Source organism: Scophthalmus maximus, chromosome 12 (assembly GCF_022379125.1).
Source record: "Scophthalmus maximus strain ysfricsl-2021 chromosome 12, ASM2237912v1, whole genome shotgun sequence".
NCBI lineage: Eukaryota > Metazoa > Chordata > Actinopteri > Pleuronectiformes > Scophthalmidae > Scophthalmus > Scophthalmus maximus.
Genome location: NC_061526.1, coordinates 15503248 through 15527373, shown reverse-complemented (window position 1 = coordinate 15527373; position 24126 = coordinate 15503248). Strand labels below are relative to the sequence as shown.

Here is a 24126-nt window from a genome sequence, read left to right as displayed (position 1 = left end):
TTACACTGTGTGATCCTTTTCAGGAGAATACAACTTTTTGAGACAAATTAAATATCCACTAGTAAACTTATACATTCTGTTGAAGTTAAATGATTATTGACAACATTACCAAATAATGATTCTACAAAGAACCTGTAATCATGTGTGTTTCTACATATTGACCTATGAACTTAAGTCACCAATGGGTTTTCCAAATGAAACTCCCCATACAAAACAATAAAGAAATGATAAACGCATAGATATCAAAAGGAGGATTTGGTTTAACATCTGTTTTGAGGTCACTGAAGAGTGAAGGAATAATAATTGTGTTGCAGTGATGTATGCATGGGTGGAACATCACTACCATATTTATAACTCAGAGGCTTTCTAACCTTTTATGTACAGATTGGAGAGAGGGCAGAGTTCCTGAACAAGTCGGCACAGAAAAGGTAAAAACACAACTGAAGCATCCTCTGCCAGATCATGTTGTCTCTTGGTTCCTTTTTTTCCTGGGAAGCCTTGCAGCAAGTAACCCAGAAATTGTTTCCCAGAGCTGAAAGCTCAATTCCAACTTGATCGTCTACTGTCAAGGAACTAAACACCAAATGGTATATGATATTTAAAGTGGTCCCATTTTTTTTGTATGTACTGTCTGCTAACGGTTTGCTTTTGCCCAGCAGCACCGTGAAGGCGGCTCATTCTACTGTGGTGTCCAAGATAGACAACAGGCTGGAGCAATACACCTCAGCTGCTCAGGTTAGTATCGGTTCCACTGCAAAAATGCAAAACTTGTGCCATGTCAAACGTTTGGCCAAGCCCTTCTGGGATTACACAATACCACTGTGTCAAACATCAGCAATATAAAAAGACATCTTCCAGAAACACATGTTCAACACCGGTAAGAAGAAAAACATCAGTTATAATAACTTTATTTGCACTTCTGTATACTTTGGAAACATATTTATGTACAAAATGTCAATTGCATTTTCCACCAAGAAGGAGAAGATAGAAAATAAATGCGATAAGAAGTTTTATTTTATTTTATTCCCAATTTTTTCCATGTTAAAATAAGTCAGGGAAGTCCTGAAAGAAAACCAATACATATGTCTGTAATGTCTTGCTAATTAATCCTGGGGCAGATAATCTCTACTGATTTTCCATTACTTTCATACTTTGCTGGTTTGATCATCAAGCAAAAACATAAATTGTATTCAATGGTGAACCCTGCACAAACCCTGTGAGGGCACCATGAATGTGATGTCATCTTCATGACAGCTTCATGACATTGCAAGTAGCGTAAAGAACAATTTTAATTCAGATTTGAGCAACAAGACTGACAAAAATCAGTCTGAAAATTTGAATATAATTACTTTTTGAATTTCTCTAGCTGATTCCGGTATTAATATGCTAAACATGTAGATATTGGGAGCATAAAGTAGCCCAAACATAACCAGCCAGTGTCATGACAGTCAGTGAGAGTTGGCAAGTCATGTGGCGCCGTCAAGTTACTTCTTACTTGCTGCATCTCCAGCATGTTTCTCTGTTGAATTGAATATGCAAAGCAACAGTAATTATCATTGACGAGGTTTAAGAAAAAAAGAAGAAAAGAGAAAAAAAAGAGTTTTGATCAGAACAGCCATCCCCTGCTCTTCACCAGTTTAAACCCACCACTCTTGCCTCTGCAGAGAGAGAACAAGGAGTCCCGATCCCCTCGCTCCGGAGCAGTGGATTTGCCCATGGTCACAGACAGCATACGAAACATCAAGAGCATGTGGGAGAAAGGCAACGTGTTCGGCTCGCCTGGAAGTGGCGGGAACACGTTCAAGGTAAAAGACGAGGTGGTGGAGGATGTAAGAAAGTTAATGAAACTTTTTGTGTGTCTGTGTATCTACATCAGACAGAGAGGGAGAGAGAGAGGAAAGAGCCCAATTCACTGGCACTTCCTGCTCGGCCCTGTTGCCGATGACGACTAGGCTTAGCTGACCTTTGACTCTTTCCAAACAGGAAGCAGCTGTGATGAAGACAGGCGTGGCGGGCCGCATCAACGACTGGCTGAATAAAACCCCGGAGAGCGGCAAAGCATCAGGAGGAAGGCCAGCGGTAGGTCGACGCCACAGCAACCTGTGTGACTACTGCTAACAAGTACAGTACAGTGACTGTATATAAACATGTACGATGCTTCTCCACCCCCACCCCCCCCCCCGCAAAAATGGGTTACGGAGTGAAGCCGTGGTGTTGGAGTCCTGTCGATACACACGCTCAACCAATCACGAGTCAACCTCAACTGTAAAACATGGCGCCTTAAAACCAGTGTGACAAGAACTACCTAAAATGACAGAAATCATCTTTGGGTGAAATCTATTTGACATGTTCTTTGACCTCTTAGTTTGCCCAATGTCCAATCCAATGCAATTGGAGGAGGCGGAGCTTATGACCTACATTATACTGCAGCCAGCCACAAGGGGTCGATCAAGCTGTCCTGTCATCCATCTTTATATGTAGAGTCTTTGGTACAGAACATGTACTATATGGCTCTGTACTGATCTGCGTTATGGTTAGAGTCACCATTCTATTAATGTAGATTTACTTGTTTTATTTTTTTTTTTTAATCCTGGATTTACACTTGGGTCCTACATGAACACAAAAGCCTAAGCTGTTTTGTTGTTTCACGTGAGCGATTTCAGGGGTCTGGAGTGCGACGAGGCTCAGTTGGAACCTGGTGATGTCATTGTGATGTGTGAAAAGGCACTGATCTGGTTTTTAGCACCACTTAAATCAGAATGTGTTGACAGCCGGAGGATTATTTGGTCACTGCAAGTCAGGTCTGGTCAAACCACACACACGCAGTCCTGAAAATGCAGATTTAACACCTATTAATAATACTTAAATCATTAATGTTTAATACAGAAATACTTCAGGGGCTGTAAATGTCTACATGTAGTTGAGTAAAGGCAGAACTTGACACAATAATACATTAACCATTCAAATGCTCACTTACGGTATAAGAGTATTAATGATTCCGTAGTCAGTCATGTATATGAACAGTTATCCCGCTGCCGTATTAATTAAAGCAAACGCTGGTCAGTCTCATAATTTTCCAGCTGCTGCTGGTCCTTTTCTTTACAGAACACGTTTCACAATCATTTTCAAATGATGCAGTGGAAGTGAGAAAGGTTGGCCTGGTGGATGTTAGTGAGCTATAATCTGTCTGGCACCACCTGGTGGCTGCTAATCAAAACAACGTGTGGAGATCTAAGCTTGCCACAGATCTGTCATAATATCCAGACGCAGAGCGTGTTGATACTTTTAGATCAGGCGTCAGTTTTGGTAAATAATGTCACTTGAGCCTTCTATCTCGAGTCATGAGCTTTGCCAGCTCACCAGTGAGCGAGCCTCCTCTCTCCTGCTCACACGTACGGCTCCACATCGGTGCTTCAGTACCTAAATATTTATGTGGGAGCTTCTCGTGCTGCAGATTATGGCTTGTGCTAAAATCGAAAACACATATCAGGGATATAAATGTTTATAAAGGAGAGTGTCCAACAAGTGATAAGTGTCTGTCAACCTTTGCTCTCTTTCCCCTCCCTCTACGTCGCAGCTTTTCTGCCAATCGCCACAATATGTCGACTGTTTTGAAATTGACTTACAGGCATCGAGCGCTCTGAGCACCGCTGATGTGCTGCTTTGTGACTTTCACAGGACCTGAAGCCTGTGGACGTCACCAACAAGAGGAGTCTATGGGAAAACAAAGGTGCTTCTCCAACCAAGGTAGCTAGGATTCACTTCTAACCCTCCACTGTCTGGCTTCAGTCTCTGGAGGGTTTTTCATGGTTTTCCAGTTGATAACAGCCAAGAGAGTACTTTGTTAAAGAGGTGGTGTGGTATTAAAACAATCATTTTTGACCCTGGTGTGGCAATAATGTGAGTAACAGTCACTTATGTTTGTTTTTGTTTTGAAGAACTCTCTTAGCTAGTTGACTTCACCGTTAAATCTGGAATAAGCCTGGAGAGGTAAAGTCGTAACCGATCGATGTTTCTTCACTCTGTGACCTCACACTCTGCTGTCACACTGTCGACTCCTTTGCTCTCTGACGTCGGCGGGGCTGAGCTCTGTTCTGCTGTGGCTGGACACTGCTGCTTATTTCAGTCACAGTGATAATAGATATCTAAAAGTTTCATTGCAAAATGAGATATTGACGAATGGATCATCTGTTCCCCTGAAGTTAAAGACTCACAACTCTTTCAACACCAAAGTCACAACATTTGAAGTGTTGTAAGTTCACAAAAGTGAACTTATCAACGAGGCGAGAGTAAAGCCAAATTTAAGAAGAAGGATTACACCCTAGACTCCATTAACGTTCATAACTTGTTACAGCAGACTCAACAAAATCCAGAAGATTACAGTTTCGGTGTAAACTCTGTCGTAATAGCCCTTAAACAGTTTGCCTGTTGTCCGCCTGCGGGCTGAGTGCTTCTCACAAATGGCTGTATCACATCACCGCTCCTTCCTCTGACAGCCACAAATCACTGCTCTCTGTCCGGCTTCACTTGACTTTTTATTGCCTCGATGGAGAAACTGTTTACGCTGCTCTTTACAAGTAGAGGCTCCTCTCCCGAGTTCACGAAGACAGTTTGACAGTTTTTGACTCACTGTCATCACCGCACATTTGCAAACAAGTCGCACCCAGATATGAATAAATTCTCTATTAATTCCTTTATATAGATGGACATGTAGAAGTGCTGCTCAGTAGAAGTGAAACCTTGAAAATACCCACTTGTTTTTTTTTAATAAACTTTCCTTCCTACTCCGGTAGTAGTGTGCTCCTGCAGCCAACAGCTGCCGAGCAGACCGGGGACTGTGGTCCACTGCAGTGAGTAGTGGGGCTGGAAGACACCAGGCGGTGGTCTGCACTGACGTAAAAAGGGCCCTGGACAGGAAAGGTAGCGGTTAGCAACCTTGTCATTAGCCAACCGTGCTATGCTGTGATGTCAGGGAAGGCAAGAGAGGAGGATGACGACTGCTGATTGGAATCTGGATAGAGTTCTGCATAGGTGGAAATGTTAGATCCGATCTGATGTGATCACTGCTGCCTCGACTGGAAGCTTTGCAGGTATGTTTTGCTTGCTAAACTTATCTCTGCTGCTTTATTACCTTCCTGTCTTTTGTGTCTTGCAGGTGGCAGGCAGGGGGGAGACCAAATCAGTCGCCAACGGTGAGTTTTTATTAGGCACCAGAAAAGTATCAGCTTGTAACTGCGGAGCTCGTAAACTTGTGTGCGAGCAAAACATACAAATGTGTGGGCCGGGGTTGTGAGCGTGCACGCTGCAGTTGTCGGGTGGCTCCAAAATGTCAATCTTTACAGAACCACTGAAACACTGTCTTGTTTTTAGCTCTGCCACTGGCCATTTGTCCTTTAATCTGTTGATTTTTACCAAATATAAAAACACACAGAGGTGCATTTAATCATTTAGATGCAGAAAAAACATGGAAATGATTTCAAGATTTGAACCCGACAGTGACAATATGCCTTCATGAGCATGCAGGCAGCCCTTCTTACTGACAGCACATATACAAATACAAGGGGAAGCTCGCCCCCAGAAGTGTCTGCAGAGTGAGCGCTCTCTGCTTTCACGCTTATCTCAGGGTTCGATTATTCCACTACGCCAAGTCGTCCTGTCCACATGGTGACGATGTGCAACAGGTAATGACATTATTAGTCATGTTTAGCATTCAGCTTTAGCATTCAGCTTGACCCACCACGACAAGTCACTGGTGCAGCAAAAAGGACTTGATCTCTCACCGATGTCACACCGACATTTAGTTTGATTCCAAAGTGCTTGAAAGTGTGACTCTGTCATCACGTGTGTCATCTTGTCACCGGCTGTGATTTACACAATGCCATGTGTTCAAAAACCAATAACTGACCCTGTCACATCCTCCCCTGCATCTTTTTCAGTTTACCGTTTGGCCTTTTGCTCGCCACATGCTTTAGGAATACCACTTAAACATTGCTTGCTATTTTAGAATCACATCCAAGTGCGGCCTCCTCCTTCTTTTGTTCCTCCCAGTGGGCAGGAGAGGGGTTTTAGCCCTGAGTGATTCGACACACGTCTGCGTGATGTGTTGCTTGTTCAATGCAGAGGATCGCGCACACACACATTCACACACCAGTTTCACCCCTGTAAACCCCACTCAACAGCCATTTCGACGCCACTCAAATCTTTCAGCTCTTCCACTCATGTTGCACACCCACTTCTGCTGCTCAGACCGCAGTCCCGCCTTGCCGAGTGTCAGAGGCGCTGCTCCTGCCAGGCCAGTTTGTCACATTAATAGCGGCTATGTTGGAGATTAGCACACCATCACAGTCTGACTCAGAGGATGACAGGGGCTTTGTATAGATTTTGTACTGCTTGCCAGTAGTTGGCTGCAGGACCTTGCCAGACATTTGACACCACACCTGGACCACATACAATTTAGCAGACCCACGCACTCCACATGCTTGGCTCCGATAGAGCGCCTCCAGAAATATTCACAGTTTGGGCAGTAGGTGGAAGTTTAACTCTCACTGAATCCATTACATTTACAACAACAGCAACTTCCATGTAAGACTTTTTTCTGCTCTCTATTATATTACAATATAGAAAAATGTTATTGTGCACAATCGTCTATAATTAGCGCACTGATTCAATCTGCTCCAAGTTTGCTTCAGTAAACCTATCACTCAAGAACCTAACGATGTGGCTTGTTTTGTTATTTGGGTTAAGACCGTGAAATGTTGAACAAGACTGAGGGTCCGATCCTTCATTGACACAAAGCTTCAGACACTCTTTGTCATTTTCCTGCTGCGACGACGTTGTTTAAATGCACTTGCGCGTTGCTGTTTTAAAGCAGTGGCCAGCGACTGTGTGGTTGACCAATAAACACTTGGTCTGAACTCAATGGCACAGTATTTCACTGTTATTTTAACGCAGCATAATTAAGATAGTAATATCCATTAGTTTTCACAGCATCACCAAAGTCAGTATGATTCATTGTCTGGGCACCATGAATGTCAGGATTCATACAGATATTTCTGATTGGGCCAATTTTTGGGATGCAAACCGGCCACACAACAAATTACTTCGACTAATGCCACTAGTGTGCCTAAAAAATAAATGTGATGTTTCGGATGTCCTCAGTGGTTCTTTGAAGGGTCATCTGCTTTAAAAGATTCACGCTGCTGCCGTTTCATTTCTGCCAAGCAATTCAAATTAGAGCAAAATTTTTATTTAAGGCTCATTGAATCTAAAGTGCGTGAATCTAAGCAGCAAGTGCAGCAGAGCTGAAGCCTAAAAGACCAGCTAATCAGGCAAACACTCTCAAATGCAGTCTTGTTAATGGAATAATAATAATAATAATATGAACTGCAACCAAGAAAGTAAAATGATTTAAATCTTTTTCTCGTGAAGGGAAAAAATAACAGTTTGACAAGAGTTTTGAGGGTTTTTCCCAGCAGCATGGAGTAGCCTTTAAAGTGCATGTTGACTTCAGCTCTTCACTGTGGCGTCTGACCCCTTGTGTCAGGAGGCCAGAGTCATTAACCCACACCTGTCTGCAGACTGAGTCAAGCTGCTGACAGACTTGATTTGTGTCTTTCACTAGGGATGGGACACTAATAATGTCTTGAAGAAGCCACCAAAGCTGGGGACCAACGACAATCCAAGACGCTTCCTCTGACTTTGTCTTTAGAACCAAATAATGACCACACTCCCAAGAGGGACCCCAAGAAAACTCGTGGGACAAGAGAGACGCTGTCCAAGCACCGTACTCAAAACAAGATCACATTTTTTTGTGTACGGTTGCCACGAATAGTGCTTTTGCACAATGATTTTTTTTTTGCTTTCTAAAAGAAACAAAATGCTGTGAAATTTGGACATTTGTAATTACTGTTACTAATTACTTAATACAATCCTGCCAGGAAGGAAGGAAAACAAATTAAATTTAGACGTAGCTGTTGGCTCAGCGCCAACAGTTTTCATAGAGACAGAGTAGATGAGTTAAAAGTTTCCACATTCCAAAGAGATGGGTGAAATCAGTTCTCTCCCTCATACAGATCATTTTCCATCTCTCTCTTTTTTTTATTTATATTTAAAGCAAAAGCTTCACACATAGCTATTTTATTCAACGTTCACCAGTTCAGGATAGAAATATAAGCACTTATAGAATTTAGCTGATTTCACTTTTTATTTTGTCTTACCAATAGTGCAGCAATGGTCTGAGTAATATATGTTAGCACATGTGACGTTTTGAATATGACCTATCATACTGTATCGTATATATAACATCTTTATACTCGAAACAAAAGGTATTTTTGCTCTCTTTTTGTATCCACAAACTACTCACCAACAAGAAATCCGTTTTCGAGGTGAAAGGAGTGTTGAATATTCGGAAGGCCATTATGACTTTTATTATCCCTTATGTCATTTTATTTATGTTTTAATATGTTTTTTGTTCCTTTCTATTTCTAGCTGTCGTTTGTAGCTTTTGTACCTGTTAGATCACTTTAAAATCTTCAGACATTCCTCTCTTAAAACTCGGGTGCACAAGGTGCCTTCACTGCTTCATAGCTGTAGGTTTTATAATGTGGGAAATCGGCAAATCACCTTTTTTTCTTATTCTATCTTCTATATGTTGCCTGTGTGCACTCTTATGCTCAAGTAAAATCAGGGTGCCTCAGCATATAGCAAGATACTAGTACAGTACAAGGATATTTACCACTATGTAATTCTTCCGGCCTTATGATTGCAATGACGACAGCTGAGGTACATAAAAGCCTCATAACTCAGTACGATGTTAAGACTGATTTTCACATTTATTTTTCACTAACACGGCCTTTAAGTAGCACATTCCCTTTCAATTGTTTATGTGCGGCACAAGCTTTGACAAGCGTATGAATGGTTTTGCCGGGGCATTAAATTGATCCATGTTACTGCTCAAAAGTCTGACAATCACATTCCACGGCTCCTGAAAAGAGCAGGGGAGCTTGACCAAAATATTTTAGAGCGTGATTTAATGTGACATTTGTTTTGTTTTTTTAATACAGTGGTTTCATAATTCTGCATTGTTTTTTTTCTACAACCTTGTGTCCATTTTATGTTTTATGTTTTTTTAAATTCTTTAATTTCCATGTTTAACCAGACACCTGTTGTTTGTGTAATGCTGCGCCTATGCAAAACACACTTATGTGTAGTCTCTCTGAACACTACCAATGTCATACAAGTGGGCAGTTTCCAACTGGATGGATGTTTAAAACATTGTACCCTTTTAATCAACAACAGCAATAAAGACATTGAGGTATTCCACATTGTCGCGTTTCCTTCCATAACACCACGACTCTACAGCACAGACCCCATCATATACTGTGTATACACACTGTGAAAGACAGCGTTGATTCAATCAGTTAATTGAAATGTTGGTTAAGCGACAAACTTAGGAAAAGCTTGAAAAATAATTGAAATGCAATGTATAAATGGACACTTTCTTTAACCTGAAATTTAAAACAAAAAAACTGAATAAAAAATCTATACATTTTGGTCATCTTTCACTACTTTCACAGTTCCTATTAACAATGGCGGTGTGATGATATCAGCCATTCACATGCTGTACAGCCGCTGTAGCATCACTCAGCTAACATTTCAGCTGGCAAGCAAACACTTGCTGAGTTAGTTTCTTCTCAAGTGCATTTGACATTTTGAGGAAAAACTGACATCTCGACAAAATGTCAAAGACGACAGTAACATCCGAAACATGTTTCCACCGGGAGCCTCGATGACCTGGAGCTCGTGAGGAGATGTCTCTCAAGTAGCATTAGCCTGTTAGCTTAGCCTGCCACTTTGCCGGGTACGTTTTGTTGATTTTGATAAATCAACTAATCGGAGGTGAAGTGTAAAGCTGAAGACTTTTTTCTTTTAAATCATCTCAATATCATCCATGAAGTTGCCCAGTAATATTGTCCGACTTTTCTCATACGCTCGTAGCGGAAAGGAGCACGTGGATACAGGAAGTGGACAGGAAGTGGACAGGAGGGGGGTGTAATCAGACACACCTGTGACGGATCGAGGGGAACAGAGGAGACGGACTGACAGAGGAGTAACGAGGGGACAAGTCTACATTTGGACCAATGACAGTGAAACAGAACTTGACACGGCTACAATGGGAGTTCGTCTGGAGATCGAGCTTCTTCATCTGCAAGTGGTTCTGTGAACCTGCTGCAGCCGCTCCGGGTCCAATGACCGCGGTGGAGGTCATGACAGCTAAGTCCTACCTCCTATCACCCCTCCTCCTCCTCCTCTTCTTCTTCCTCCTCCTCCTCCTCTTCTTCTTCTTCTTCTTCTTCCTCCTCTCCCCCCCCCCCCCCCCCCCCCCACTCACACACACACTCACACACACTTTCATCCTCTCCATTGAACTTAAACATTACACACCCACAAGCTATCATGATCTGAACTGGACTCATTAAACTAAACCCCATCACACACACACACACACGCACACACACACACACACACACGCGCGCGCCTCGTTCACATTAAGAACTGAGAGACTGACAATATTCGAGGTTGTTATTTCAACTTATTTGTCAGTTGTTAAAATGAAGGGACTTTTATTTAGACTCTAAATGTTCCTTGTGTTGTTGTTGTTGTTGTTGTTGTTGTTGTCGTCGGGGAGGCGGGAGTCTCACCTGTTTGATTGTGTTGTTGCTTAGGTAGAATACAGTTTATGTGATGAAACTACCTTGATGCATTGAGTTGTGCTTTGACCGAATTGTTGTTGTTTCAAATAATTGCAAGTGACAGGCTTATAATTGTAAATTCAAAAACTAGTATTTTGGTCATTTAGAGTAAACCCGCGCTACAAGCTGATATGGTTGTTTAGTTCTGAATCTTTTGTCACAGGTCCCAGCCTCCTACATGTGAGCGTTGGCTGGTGATCTTCATATTGTTCAGTGTAATTATAAACTGAATACATTCTTGTTTTTCTCACCTCCACACAGACACTACAGGGGCAGTGAACATTTGATAGTTGATTGGACAAAATGTAAGTCGATCCCAACACTGTGTTTCCTGCATTCGCTGCTTCTCGTTATGCCCCCCCCCCCCCACAACTACAAGAAAACAACAACTACAAGAAAAAAAACTTCACAGGATCAATTTCATTTCCAGCCAAAAAACTCATTTGAGGACGTTTCTCCAATTTCAAGCCTCGACTGGAGCAGATTACGAGGGGCGGTCAAAGGCAGCATTCCTCTCCAGGTCGAACTCATCTTTGTGACCCCCAACAATAGCACTGATGACCCTCACCAGTCATAGAAAAGATACGTGGTCACGTGGCAGACACGGGCTGTATTAAGTTTGCTTTTTGGCGCGGTGGATGATTGAACTTGTCTCTGTCTGGACGTGAGGACGAGACCTGAATTTACCGGTGATCCCTTCTCTTCCTCAGGGATACAGGGGGTAAGAGCATGGGCATGACCTCTGGGTGTATGGGCACCAAGAACTTTAATAACATCTTGCATTTTATTAAATCTGCATCCATGTACTGTTCGTATGTTATAGCTTTAGATGAAATCTTGATAAATTGGACAAAAATACTTCTGTGAGCTGTGCTGAACCCCTCTGCATGACCCAATAACTACCTGTTACTCATACAAAACCATGAATGCTGAATGTAATTGTCTTGGACTTGGCCCAAGTCCACTCTTTTAAGATTTTATGGAGGCTTTTCCTTTGATGCATCCTGATCGGAGCCGTGTGTACGCTGGTGAAGAAGGTGCTAAGCCCGCCCCTGAGCCTGTCGTGTTGGTAGCACGCTGTGGGTTTTGACTTAATGCTGCCTAATGCCGAAACCAGCACCCGCAGCATTCCTGCCACTGTCAGACTGTGTGTTGTTCCACAGTTCCAGCCAGACGGGGACTGACCACACGCATTAAAGCAAATACACGTTTAATACCCCGGCCATGACAGCCTGCATACACTGTCAATTCTTTTTGGGTTTCCAGTCAGTGCTTTTCCTCAGCCAGATGGTATTCGTCTTTCTCCTCCTTCAGCCTTTTGCTCTCTTCACATCTCTCTTTTCTCTCGTCTTTTTGACGTCTGTTGCTCATTCTGATGAAACGTGGAACAACCACACTGGGAGTGCGAGCACAACAATGTTTGAATTTGAGCAGAGATGTAACAGAATTCAAACGGAAGCATGACTTTTGTACGGTAACCATATGGAGGTGTAAATATGGCATGCAGAGATCGAATGTGCAGCTGGCCCCTTGGAAACCACTTGGAAAGAGAGGACTGCGGCCAGGCAGGGGGAAGAAGAGGAGGAAGAGGAGGGGGGTGAACTGGGGCTCCGGAGCTACTTTTACAATCCCAACATCACCCATTTAACGTCTATATCAAATATATTATTAACAAAAAAGCGGAATGACCTTGTTTTTCCGTGATGAGAATTATGTTTAAGAAGCGAGACAAGACTGCAAACGCTCCGCAAACCGGCAGCCGCCCAGACTGCAGTGACAAAAATAGCCCACGTGAACGCAGCTCGCTGATTTACTGTGAATACGTGGAGGTGAGCCAAGCCCATTGTTTGGAGGAGTAACTCAACACCTGTTCAAAAGTGCCCTTTATTATTCTTAAAAATAGACTCTACACCCTCGACTGACACCAGGTTTTATGATCCGGTGATTTGTAAGCATGTGGAAAATGCGTGGTCCAAGGGACTGTTGTCCAGTCACATTCTGACATGCAGTGTTACCGAAGCTTTATTGAATCCATCCCCGTGACCTTGACCCAAAACATGCCAGCTTTTTGTTTTCTTAAGATATGGAGACTAGATTGAGTATAGTTACATTTCTTTATTTAAAGATACTGTATATAAATGTAGTTGGATTACAGATTAAAGAAATGGAATTTTGCCCCCGATGACATCAGCATGACATCGTGAGGGTTATTCTTCATGAAGCTCTTCCCAGAGCCACATCGGACAGCTGTTCTCACACTGTTCCCCGCGACAAGTAAACTGAGCTTCTTGTGTAACTTTTGAATTTGAATCAACGCGACTGCATCGAATTAAACAGAACATTTTTTAATGGAATAAAAGATGTTAAGCATGAATACGACTGAAATGACAGTTGTTATGATGGACATCTCTCGCAGCTTAACACCTCAAAGTTTTTTGAGCACCTGGAAAATTGTTTCCGAGCGTGTGTATCAAAGCTTCAGGTGCGTCGGAGCGTCCCTGAAGAGCTTGTGCAGTCCTGGTAGCCTTAGTGCTGTTCAGACTCCAGTCGGCTGCCTGCAGCCTTCATCAGTGCCAAGAGGAAATGACAGAGGATTAGGCCTGGAGTTGTTTAAAGCCTCTGCGTGCTGTGCCCATGGTGGAATAATTTCAAAATCTACAATTGGTCCAATCTCTCCTCGTGTAGCCAAGTTTTTTTTTAAGGGTTTTGTTTAGCTGTTTGCACAAATGATGAAGCTGCGAAGGAGAAGAGGAGAGACACGAACCATCTGTCCAAGGGAGAGAAGTCTCAAGCGCTCATAATCACATTACAGACGCTGAGATGGAGAGAAAAGAAGGGGAACAGCAATGCAAATCACAACGACAAAAGCATTAAAAAAGGAGAAGTTCAGCCCAAATTGTATTGAACCCAACTGAATTGAGAGTCTGGGTGTTCGTTTGTATGAGTGTGTGTCAGTTTGATCTTTCTAACTCAAAACAAGGGAATTAAATGGATCTTGTGCACTGAAGTGGGGATTTTTGATGTTTGGATTGATTGTGTGCTCTCCTCTTTCCACCAGGTGATTGTGAAGCAAGATGTCTGAAGAAGCAGTCGAGGAGATGCAGTAAGTTCTCACACTACATCTTCTGATCATTTCTTTACACACTGAGCTGATTTTCACTTCTTGGACAAAAAGTTCAAATCTTCCCTGTTTTTTTTCTTTTCAGGGAGGAAGGTAAGTAAAGGCTTTGAGTGCCTTTACCGTGTTTGTGAAAGCAAAATGTCACTTTCAAACCTCCACTGCTCGATGTGGCTGACCTGATTCTGTCTGCTCAGAGGTAGAAGCCCAGCAAGAGGAAGGTAAGAACCTCTGCTCGCCTTCACGTGTGTGTACAGTCGTGTTTCCGCCGTGTCTGCTGCTGTTACACTGTTGGCTGTCAGTGATGAAAGCCACCGCGAGGCCGCTGCCTGTCTTTTCTGTTTGAATGTTAACACTTCATTTGTCAACAATGGGCTGTCGCTTCATGTGTAACTGTCACTTTCCATCAAAATGATCTCAGTCCCATTTTTAGCACCTGACAAAGGCTGCATGGAAGATTTTCTAAAAGTAGTTTTAAATCAGGCCATTATCTAGTCAATCAGCATTATTTGGTTATTTACATAAACTACAAACTGTCATTATAAAAGCATCAGTGACTTCACTAAATTTCACCGGGACATATTTTACATTTTGACTAACAATGCATTGTTAAAGATTGATTTTGGGAAATATGCTTTTTTGCTCTCCTGCAGAGTTAGGCAAGAAAACGTATGCATGTAGCTGGAGCGAGCAGCCACCTAGCTTAGCTTACAACGTAAACAGGGGGACCATGGTCCAATTACAAAATCCACCTCCCAGCTCCCTCTCAAGCTTAAATCAGGTACAAACATGAGTGGTGTCGATATTATGCTCTCACTTCTGGGAAGCAATTGAGTGTATTTTCCAAACCTCTTTAGTTATTATGGAGTCACGCCGGCTTGTGACCACTTACAAATAGGACCCCTCATCTTGTTTCCAGTGGAATTCATACCAAACAGTGAGTTCCCCTCTGAAAACTTTTGTGGTTTGATTAAAATAATAGTTAGAATTTGTCAAGGAGCTGCAGCAAGGTCAACAAAGGTAAAATTGTTGTATATTTCACTGAAGAATGCAACACGGGGAATACAGACTTGTTAGCAGAATGTTGTTGTTGTTTTTCTCCATTAATTATCTAACACCCCTCATATTTATCTTCTGAATTGTGGGAGTTGCCCTGGTCCTCTAGGTTGGGAACCAGTAAACTATTTTTTGCTGCAATTGTGAATTGGTAGGTACTTACTTGAGTAAATAATCTGAGTACGTCTTTCACCAGTTGTTAGCACTGGATAAAAATAATTTAAATGGTACAAACTAAACAGATTTTGCTTTGATATGCAAAATGTTACAAACTGCTCTCAGGCTCAGTTTGTGATCGGAAATGATTCCCCGTTTTAGCTTTGTTCAGAATGAATGTCAGAAACCAGCACAGGATTTTTTTCAGCGCGTCCCAAGAGACGATATCACAGTGCTCAGAGACCAAATCCCGGCCGCGAGCCGTTTGCCAGCGTCTCACTAATCCATATTTTGCTTGCCCAGTCATGGAGACACTGAAAAAGAAAGGTTTGTATGAATTGTTTTTGTCTGGAAATAATGCCTTTATTTTTCTTTCTGTACTTACAAACCTGTGGGATATTATTGTGGTGTATTATGTGCCTGGAAGCTTGGCTTCTTTTGTCATTTTTGACCAACAATAACACTTTTTGTCTTCATTGTTTTCTTTGTCATGTACGTATATAGAAGAAGTTGCACCTGAAGTAGAAAGTAAGTTTCTTCTGTTTTCATTGTTCTATATGTCGGTATGACCCCAACTGCAGCTAAAGAATAAAAACCACAATATTACATTATATTACATTATATCTTTTATTATGTGCAAGACTGCTTATAGCAGTGCTTGTGCATTAACTACTAACTATATAAAACTCTTTATTGTTTTCAAATTGATCCTACGCTTGCACATTACAGGAAAAAAAAATGTAGTTGTCTAATTGCTTCTCGCTGACTTCAGTGATATGTTTAGTATTCACTAATCACTGTGATGTTGGCTTCAGACGAGCCGCCTGCTGAGTTAGTATTTGATGAATTCATTCCAAAATGAGATATCTGCTCAGTGAGAAGTGTGACAGCTGCTGAGACATAATACATGTGAGGAAAAAAAGTCATGGCTTTTGGCTGTTTTATCCATTTACTGACAGAATCATATGTTCATCATAATTTGACCATTTAATAATATTATTTCTCAGAGCCTCCTCCCACCGCTGAAGGTAGTGACTTTTTCTCCCGTCATATTCTACAGTACAATGACGTGAACGTCAGTCTTGTGCAAACTACTCTTTTATTCCTATTTGTGTAAAGTATCATGATTTGTTGTTTGACGTTGTTGCTAAATCATACTGTGAATACAGTATTTACTAATGAGCTGTCCTCCATTTTCTTTCATCGATCATGATTGCTGTCACTGATCGACTGCCTGCCCACATGATCTTCACAAAGAGCCAACAGAAGAAGGTAGCACACAGTCTCTCTCTGTTCAAACTTTTATGCATCGTGTGACTAAATAACTCTCTATCACTCTGGTTTCCGCATGTTTTACAGTCATTTAGTTCAAAAAAGAAAATCTTAGAGTGTTTATTGTGGGTAATAGTAATAGTACGCTTGAAATTTTCTGTCACGGATGAATTCATGTGGTAAAAAAATACCTCTCTATTTTATTTTTTTCCTCCTGTGCCTTGATATTTATTCTGATAATGGACTTTTATAAAAAAAGAACTGCCTCCACTAGAAGGTAAAGCTTTCATGGCTTGAAACCCCTATAATACTTCCCCCATAAACTCAGTATGACCACGCATACAGAAACTGTTTAGACTTTCTATTTCTCTCTGTGAGAGTCTTGACTTTTTCACATCAAAAAATATAAAGGGGATATCTGCTCTGACTGAAATAGCATTTGCATTTAATGAATTAAATCCATTTCTATTCTGGCTGCTGATCCACAAACAATTCCTTTTTTTTAATTATTTAAATTCTCTTCTGCCGTAGAGTCTCCAGTTGCAGATGAAGGTACTGTAAGCTGCTGAGGAGGCAAAATGATTAAAGTGTGTGATCATTATTGTAGTTGTCTGTTTTAACAACTGCTGCAAACCAAGTGCTGTGGAATACATGCTCACAAACATTTGCCAGAATGGAAGACAATGTGTTATTTCAAAAACGGCTTTGGGGATTTCTACAAAGATCCCCCCTTCTCTTTTCTCCAGACGAGGTGAACTGGATTTCAGTGCACATTCTGTCACACATGCTGTTCATTATGTGGCAGCTGTACTGGACACCATGCATAAAATGGCTACAGACGGGGCGTGATGGTCTTTTTGTAACAGAGAAGACTCAATCTATTACACAGAATCCAGCATGTTATTAATCACTGACACAGGTCGTTTGTCAGTGAGTTGTTTGCTTTCTATTGTTCCACTCGTGAGGGTCAAGTCATTAATAATCTGCTCTCAGCCTGCAGACAGAGAGTCGGGCTCAGTGAGCACTGACATTTTATTCATCAAGGATCAAACACTGTGACATGCTAGATGCTCATTTTACACCACAAATATTCATATTTTTGTTTTAAAATAAATACTCTTGTATGAAAGACCAAGAACACAAACTGTATATCAGCATGATGTGGGATCCTAACTGTGATTGTCCCTTCTTTCCACTATAACAGACGACTCAAAACCCAAACCAAAGTGAGTCTCTTTGTCGAGTTTAAAACATTCGTCCATGTGGTGACAAACTGGTTTTAAAGTCTTTCTCATTCTAACACAGTGATTTTATGTTTCAGGGCATTTGCTCCGGCTATCGCTGGGCCAAAGATACCTGAGGGAGAAAAAGTTGACTTTGATGTGAGTGAGTGATGCCATTTAGAGAGAAGAGTTTGACATTTGGGGATTTTCTTTTTGTGAGCATTTGATAAGAAGATCATTTTATTCACATAAATGTGACGTTACTGTCAGCACAGTATTTTACACTTTGTACAGGTGTTTACTCAAGATATATTAAAGCGCTATTGAGTATTCTTTTGAATACAATGTGTGTGTATGTGTGCGCGTGTGTGCGTGCGCGCCCATGCGTGCGTGACCACAGGACATTCAGAAGAAGCGTCAGGAGAAGGATCTGGCCGAGCTGCACTCTCTGATTGAGGCCCACTTCATTCAGAGGAGTAAGGACGAGGAGGAGCTCATCACTCTCGTTAACAGGATCGTAAGTCTTCCAGGAAAGCGTGCAAAGATCACTGGAGTGATAAACTACCCAACAATAACTGTGTGTGTGTGTGGCTGTGTGTGGGCTTGGATGTGCAGGAGAAGCGCCGTGCTGAGAGGGCTGAAACGCAGAGGATCCGTGCTGAGGAGGAGAAGGAGAGGCAGGCTCGTGTTGCTGTGAGTAATCGCAGTCATCTCATCTTTTTCCGGACTCGGCGCTGTCGACAACAAATAAATGACTGGCACCCTGTGTTTCCACCTACTTTCACCAACCACGATTAGGGAGTTGGGTATGTGTATCCTGGTGAGCAATCTTCTCTAATTGCAGGAAGCGACAGATATAGTATATGCTCCTTATCAACAGTGAGGGATGTGCTGAGTCGGTTTTGTTTTGCTTATCATTCCTGTCTTAAATTTGATATGTACTGTAAAGCAGCAGAGAAAGACCAATCCTCAAAACCTGCCAAGATGTCATTGATGTCTGACTCTGATGACATTTGAAGGACTCTTTAGACACAAATAATACAGTTCGTGAGGAGTGCTGGGCAAAATAAATCTTACTCTTCAAGTTGAAATTATCACATTCTTTTTGGTGTTATGGCCTCCTGTACAGCTGCAATGTTTCTGGTGAATCTCAAGGCTCACGTAGTGTTGTGTTTACCGGCTGCAGGCAGCTGTTTTTTCACCAGAAATGCTCAAGATAACCAGCTGTGCACAACCTTCCGAGCAATAATTAGACCACAGTTGAAATGAGTAACTCTTTAGCAATTAGTTAGGATAAATTGCTCCATCTGGATAAATCGTCAATTGTATTGTACCGACTTTGCCATATCAACTTGGCGATAATGTGTCAGAGTTGTGTCTACAGCTTGTTTCCACTGCCCACAAGAGGCACAAAAAAGTAGTTAAAAAAGTCAAATCAATATGAAACCCATTGTTTCCTTGCAGCCTCTGTAAAGGTTACTTTAGTCTGTGCTAAGGAAGAAACAGGTGTTTCTTTTCCCCATGACTGTTGTACGATCTGTACTGCAGGAGGAAAAGGAGCGGAAGGAGCAGGAGGAGGCGCGTAAGAGGCAGGACGGGGATGCCAAGAAGAAGAAAGCTCTCTCAAACATGACTCAGCAGTATGGTGGCGTCCAACAAAGGGTCAGTCGTCACATTCGTATTGGGGTTTAAATTTTGTCACTTTGTTTGTAATTTAATTGTGTTCTCTTCCATCCTTTCGTCCTGTAATAATTCTGCCATCAAGCAGGATGGAAAAAGAGGAGCTAAGAAGCTGACGGAGCGAGAGAAGAAAAAGAAGATTCTGTCAGAGAGGAGGAAGCCACTCAACATCGACAATCTCACTGAGGACAAACTGAAGTAAGAGTTTGTACAGAGTCTGACAGTCCAGGTGATTTGTTTGTGTACTAACTGCCAACTGCAGCCGACCCATGTGCAGTGATTTGACATGATATTTTAGTTTTGTGTTGTGTTTTTAAACTCCTTCTGGTTTTTGCTCAAAAGGGAGAAGGCCAATGAGCTGTGGCATTGGCTCATGACACTGGAGGCTGAGAAGTACGACCTCGGCGAGAAACTGAGGAGACATAAATATGATGTGAGTACTTTGCCTCGGGATGTTCATGTGCTGACTACTCTGTGAAATTGCACGGGTGAAAATCCTTTTCTCCAAACTATGTATCTGTGAAAGAAATGACCCTACATTTTATAACTATGTTCTCAATGAAAACGTTAGCTCAGTCTGGTCGGGAAAGATGGGAAACATTTTTTAAAGGAATTGTTTGACATTTGGGGAACAAGTTTTATTTTAAATCTAAAATGCTGAAGCTAGCAGCTGCTTAGCTGACTAGAAACAGGGGAACAGTTTGCCTCAGTCTGTCTAATGAAGTATAACTAGTGAACTTGGTTAATTGGCTGCTGGCTCCAGCTACGCACAGATATAATATATCCTCACCCGGAAATTAAATAAAATATATTTCCCAAAATGTCTTACTATTCCTCTATAGTCTTTGATTATAACATTTAATGGTGTAATTCCTGGTGTTTTTATACGGCGTGCCTAAAAACTAGTTTAGCTACAATACGCCAACTGCATATTTACAATTTACTTGATTAATGTATCAATGGGATAAAATTACAACCTAATAACATGGATGGCACACATTCCTGAAAAAAATCACAGAATGTGACCGCTGAACCGTATGTACTATACTATGCCTCTAATGCCAGGCTGTCCTCAGGGCAACTATCTAAAAATGAATGTGGCCTGACTTCCAGATCAATGTGCTCCAGACCCGAGTCACCGAGCAGCAGAAGTTGTGAGTAACAGTTAATGAGGAGAGTGAGGCTTCTTGGTTGTGTGGTGTTGCCGTCTGTGTGCTGGAGAGTCACAAACCGAGTCGAGGGCAGCAGGGACACAGCTGAGCGACACAGACTGAAGGTGAGACTGTGGTTGTGTGACTTGATGAGGAAACTTACACAAGCAACTTTGAGCAAAACACTTTTTGCCTTTAATATCCATGTACGCATTTACAGATTTATCTACACATTCACATCTATACATGCATTTGAAGGTATGTTTACACATGTACAAATCTCATTACACATTTATTTTTTACACGTTTACAAATCTGACTAGGCGCACACACATTCTGAAAACACATTTGTAGGGTCCTGGACGCATTCGCAAATTTGCAGGTTATTTTACACACACACACACACACACACACACCTTTCGTTTGGAATTTAGTTGATTGTCAGGAAGAGTAGAGGCGAGTCCCCACCTGGAGATGAATTTCTTTGGATGTCAGGTAAACCTGCCTCGTCCTGCTGAACCCCTCTTAATGGTCCGCTAGGTCTGATATTTGGCTTATAGCTGGTGAATGCCTGTGTTTGCTGTTGTGTCCTCCGTGTTTGTTCCCCACAGATCAGTTCCCTCCAGGCTCACATTCAGGACCACCAGAGGTAAGGAGCAAGCCCCTCAGAACCACACCTAGAAATCCGGTGTTGTTCAAATCAGTGCTCAATCTTACTTTTTCTCTTAAAAGCCCCTGACTTAGTTCCCTCACTTCCTAGTGAGCTGTTCTTGTTTAGAGCCCCAGTAAATCTTTGGTCAGGCAATCCTTAACACACTCTTTACTGACCAGCATTATTTGGTAATTCATACATGGTTTTTTTCTCTGTCCTAGAACATGTTTGAACACTCTCTATCAATATAATTGTCCTCCATCCACATCTTCAGTTTGTGTTACATTATCTAGAATAGTCAAGCCCTTCAAAAGTCACATCAGCCTAGTTAATATGAGATGGGAACAGCTGAGTGAGTCATGGGCACACTGTAAATTAACTCAATGAATATATCTACACCACCATTCTTGGAAAACAGGCTCTTGAAATGTTAAGTACGTCATAGTTAAAGGCAGAACAAAAACCAAGATGTGTCTGGAATCAGCTTGTTTAATGAGCTGGTTGTTTAATCTATGATTTGTATCAGATCTTAAGGGCAAAGGTGCGAAAAGGCAACAAAGGAATGATGTGAGAGGTACGTCTGATGTTCTAATAGCATGATGCTTTGGCTTGGTGTATGTCGTCTTTTTTCATTCCACAACACCAACTTCTTTATATTTAATAAATCTTATTGGTCTATCAGTCAAAAGAACCAAACAATGCACTTAACAAACCTTTGTTGTGTGTGACTCCACAGTGCCAAAGGACGAGGCAAGACCAAAAAGGGACCTAGGTAGAAGGGAACCTCGGCGGTTCTCTGAGCAGACGTCTAATCAAGGATGCAGCAAAGTTTACTTTGACAACAGCACTGCAAGAACTGGGTGTTTAACAACAAAGACACTTTTGAGTCTTGTGTGGTCTATGTTAAGTCAGTGTCCATACTCATTAAACCAAATTACCAAATTTGTTATGATTAACTTCCTGTCGTCATCATTTATGAGCTGCCAACATAAGTAGAAATGGAATGTGGCCGGTGTGGCTCAGTGGACAAGAACACTGACTTTGGTGCAGGAGGTTGAGGATTCAACAACCACCTCAGGGAGAATTTACGGCAAGTCTTACGAAGGGAGGACGAGTTTGTATGCAATACCCACCTTCACCCAACAGACCTAGAAATGGAAGGTGATTATAACATTGTTGTGTGGCTCAGTGGACAATAACACTGACTTTGGTTCTGTAGGTCGTGGGTTCAAGACCAAGTCGTGGAGAATCTGTGGCAAAGGAGAGCTACACAAAGTGTTTTAAGGTCTTTGGATGATTTTGTATGCAATACCCACCTTCACCCAACAGAGGTAGAAAGGGAAGACGACGAACAACATTGCTATGGCTGGTGTGGCACAATGAACAAGAACACTGACTTTGGATCAGTAGGTTCGAGGGTTCAAGACCGACTCGCGGAGGAGTGGTAAGACCGTTTAACGGAGGTGTTGCGCATGGTGGAGAAAGAACTGACTTTGGCTCAGTAGGTTCGAGAGTTCAAATCCGATTCAGGGAGATATAAGCATCCAGTGTCTGTATTGACAGCTAAAGGTCGATGGGGTATAACATGCTACGGCAAGGGGGAGCCAGGACTTTAGGTAGGAGGGGGGAATCATCATTATCCCTGTTAATATGTAAATAATTGAATTGGAAGTCTAAGTACCTCCTAGAAGATACCTTAAGATGAAAACCCCAGATAAGAGAAAGTCTCAACGCCCCTGACAGTCTCTAGTTGGTAATCCAGCGCTGGGATGCACAGGTTAGTCCAGGGACAGATGAACAGAACCCTGAACGTGGTTGGTCTATCTTTTTTAATACTATATATAGTAGTGTGTATATTTAATTATATATATGGTTATAGTATTATTATATACTATTATTACCAAGAAAACATCTATCAACTGTCTTAAGAAAGTTTATATATATATATATAATAATATATATATAGTATTATTATCAACTGTCTTTATAAGACAGTCTTTTAATTAAGACAGTTGTTAGGTAAAACTGTCTTAAGACAGTTGATTAGACCTTTCTTAACAACTGTCTGGGGTTATCATCCAAGGTATCTTCTAGGAGGTACTTTGACTTGAATTGACTTCCAACACAAATAATTGAATTGACTTCCAATTCAAGTATTTACTTACAGACACTGGAACATATGAATTTACAGGGATAATGATAAACTTCATCTGTGAATACAGACACTGGAAGCTTATATCTCTCTGCTGTCGGATTTGAACCCTACTGAGCCAAAGTCAGAGCTCTTTTCCACCGCGCCGTGTGCAACACCTCCGTTAAACGGTCTTCTTCGCTCTACCTCTGTTGGGTGAAGGTACAGATACCTCTCCATGAGTTGGTATTGAACCCACGACCTACTGAACCAAAGTCAGTGTACTTGTCCACTGAGCCACACCAGCCACAGGTATAATAGCTGTCACCTTCCATTTCTACCAATAGAGTGAGCACTGGCATTGCATAGAGGACTTCCAAATCATTTCACGTAAGACTTAAAATCAGATTGACCATTTGTCTTCGATATTGATTTCAAAATGTATTGGTCCTCGCAAAAAAACGTTTTGATGGCTTACTAAGGTTGACATCTATGCCTTGCTATGGTTTAGATGTTTGTATGTGTGACTGAAGAACTGAAGACACAGCTATTTAAAATGAATTACAATATCTACCATACAAATCAGTAATCAAGTTAACTAATAGATCAACATCATCATTAACACCATTGTCAATATAAAATAACAAAAGAATCAAACCTCTCCGAATGATACAAAAACACCACGGTCACATGGATTTTCGTCGGTCAAAGTTCACTTAGGTTGAACTCCAGCCAAAGCTTTGCTGCAGATTTACTTCGCCACAGGAAGCAAATGTTTTATTCGCGCCGTAGCTTACAATGGTGGAAAGTGGACGGGAGATGAAGGACCGCCACTGCTACATTGACGCATGTCGGACCTGAAGCAGCTCCTGTGCACCAACCAGGCAACTCCAGCCGCAACCCCCTGGATCTGGTAACTCCCCCAAAAAAACAACT

The 24126-nt window shown here is 41.8% G+C and overlaps 2 protein-coding genes across 20 annotated transcripts in view; both read left to right on the top strand.

The window, feature by feature from the left end:
- Positions 1-9321, top strand: part of cald1a (caldesmon 1a) — a 202571-nt gene extending 193250 nt beyond the window's left edge. For 6 of the 7 annotated variants that reach the window (XM_035615291.2, XM_035615302.2, XM_035615336.2 and 3 more), the window contains 7 exons: positions 385-428; positions 660-735; positions 1665-1805; positions 1984-2079; positions 3679-3747; positions 5156-5192; positions 7622-9321. In XM_035615291.2, the coding sequence (XP_035471184.1) occupies positions 385-428; positions 660-735; positions 1665-1805; positions 1984-2079; positions 3679-3747; positions 5156-5192; positions 7622-7635 (477 nt within the window). In that variant the 3' untranslated portion in view covers positions 7636-9321. Of the gene's footprint in view, positions 1-384; positions 429-659; positions 736-1664; positions 1806-1983; positions 2080-3678; positions 3748-3938; positions 3991-5155; positions 5193-7621 lie in introns of all 7 variants that reach the window. The other variant, XR_004785925.2, reaches the window with a different exon arrangement.
- A 128-nt stretch (positions 9322-9449) lies between these two features.
- On the top strand, positions 9450-22526 carry tnnt2e (troponin T2e, cardiac). Of its 13 annotated transcripts, XM_035615365.2 has the most exons (19): positions 9450-10262; positions 13810-13854; positions 13958-13965; positions 14067-14090; positions 15385-15408; positions 15586-15609; positions 16339-16353; positions 16885-16905; positions 17558-17579; positions 17675-17735; positions 17977-18093; positions 18192-18269; positions 19125-19238; positions 19345-19454; positions 19599-19689; positions 20370-20410; positions 21019-21056; positions 21586-21633; positions 21796-22526. In XM_035615365.2, the coding sequence occupies exons 2-19, from the start codon at positions 13826-13828 to the stop codon at positions 22053-22055; spliced, it is 1125 nt and encodes a 374-aa protein (XP_035471258.2). In that variant the 5' UTR covers positions 9450-10262; positions 13810-13825; the 3' UTR covers positions 22056-22526. The 13 variants fall into 13 exon arrangements, with proteins under 13 accessions (XP_035471258.2, XP_035471277.2, XP_035471296.2 ...); XM_035615384.2 differs by lacking the exon at positions 14067-14090; XM_035615403.2 differs by lacking the exon at positions 15385-15408.
- The last annotated feature ends 1600 nt before the right edge of the window (positions 22527-24126 follow it).

Excerpts from the sequence above, each read along its gene's own strand:
- tnnt2e (XM_035615348.2), top strand. The coding sequence starts at position 15,255 with ATGAATGTCAGAAACCAGCACAGGATTTTTTTCAGCGCGTCCCAAGAG. Across the intron at positions 15,409-15,585 it reads GGAGACACTGAAAAAGAAAG|AAGAAGTTGCACCTGAAGTA; the intron begins GTTTGTATGAAT and ends GTACGTATATAG. Across the intron at positions 18,094-18,191 it reads TCACTCTCGTTAACAGGATC|GAGAAGCGCCGTGCTGAGAG; the intron begins GTAAGTCTTCCA and ends TTGGATGTGCAG.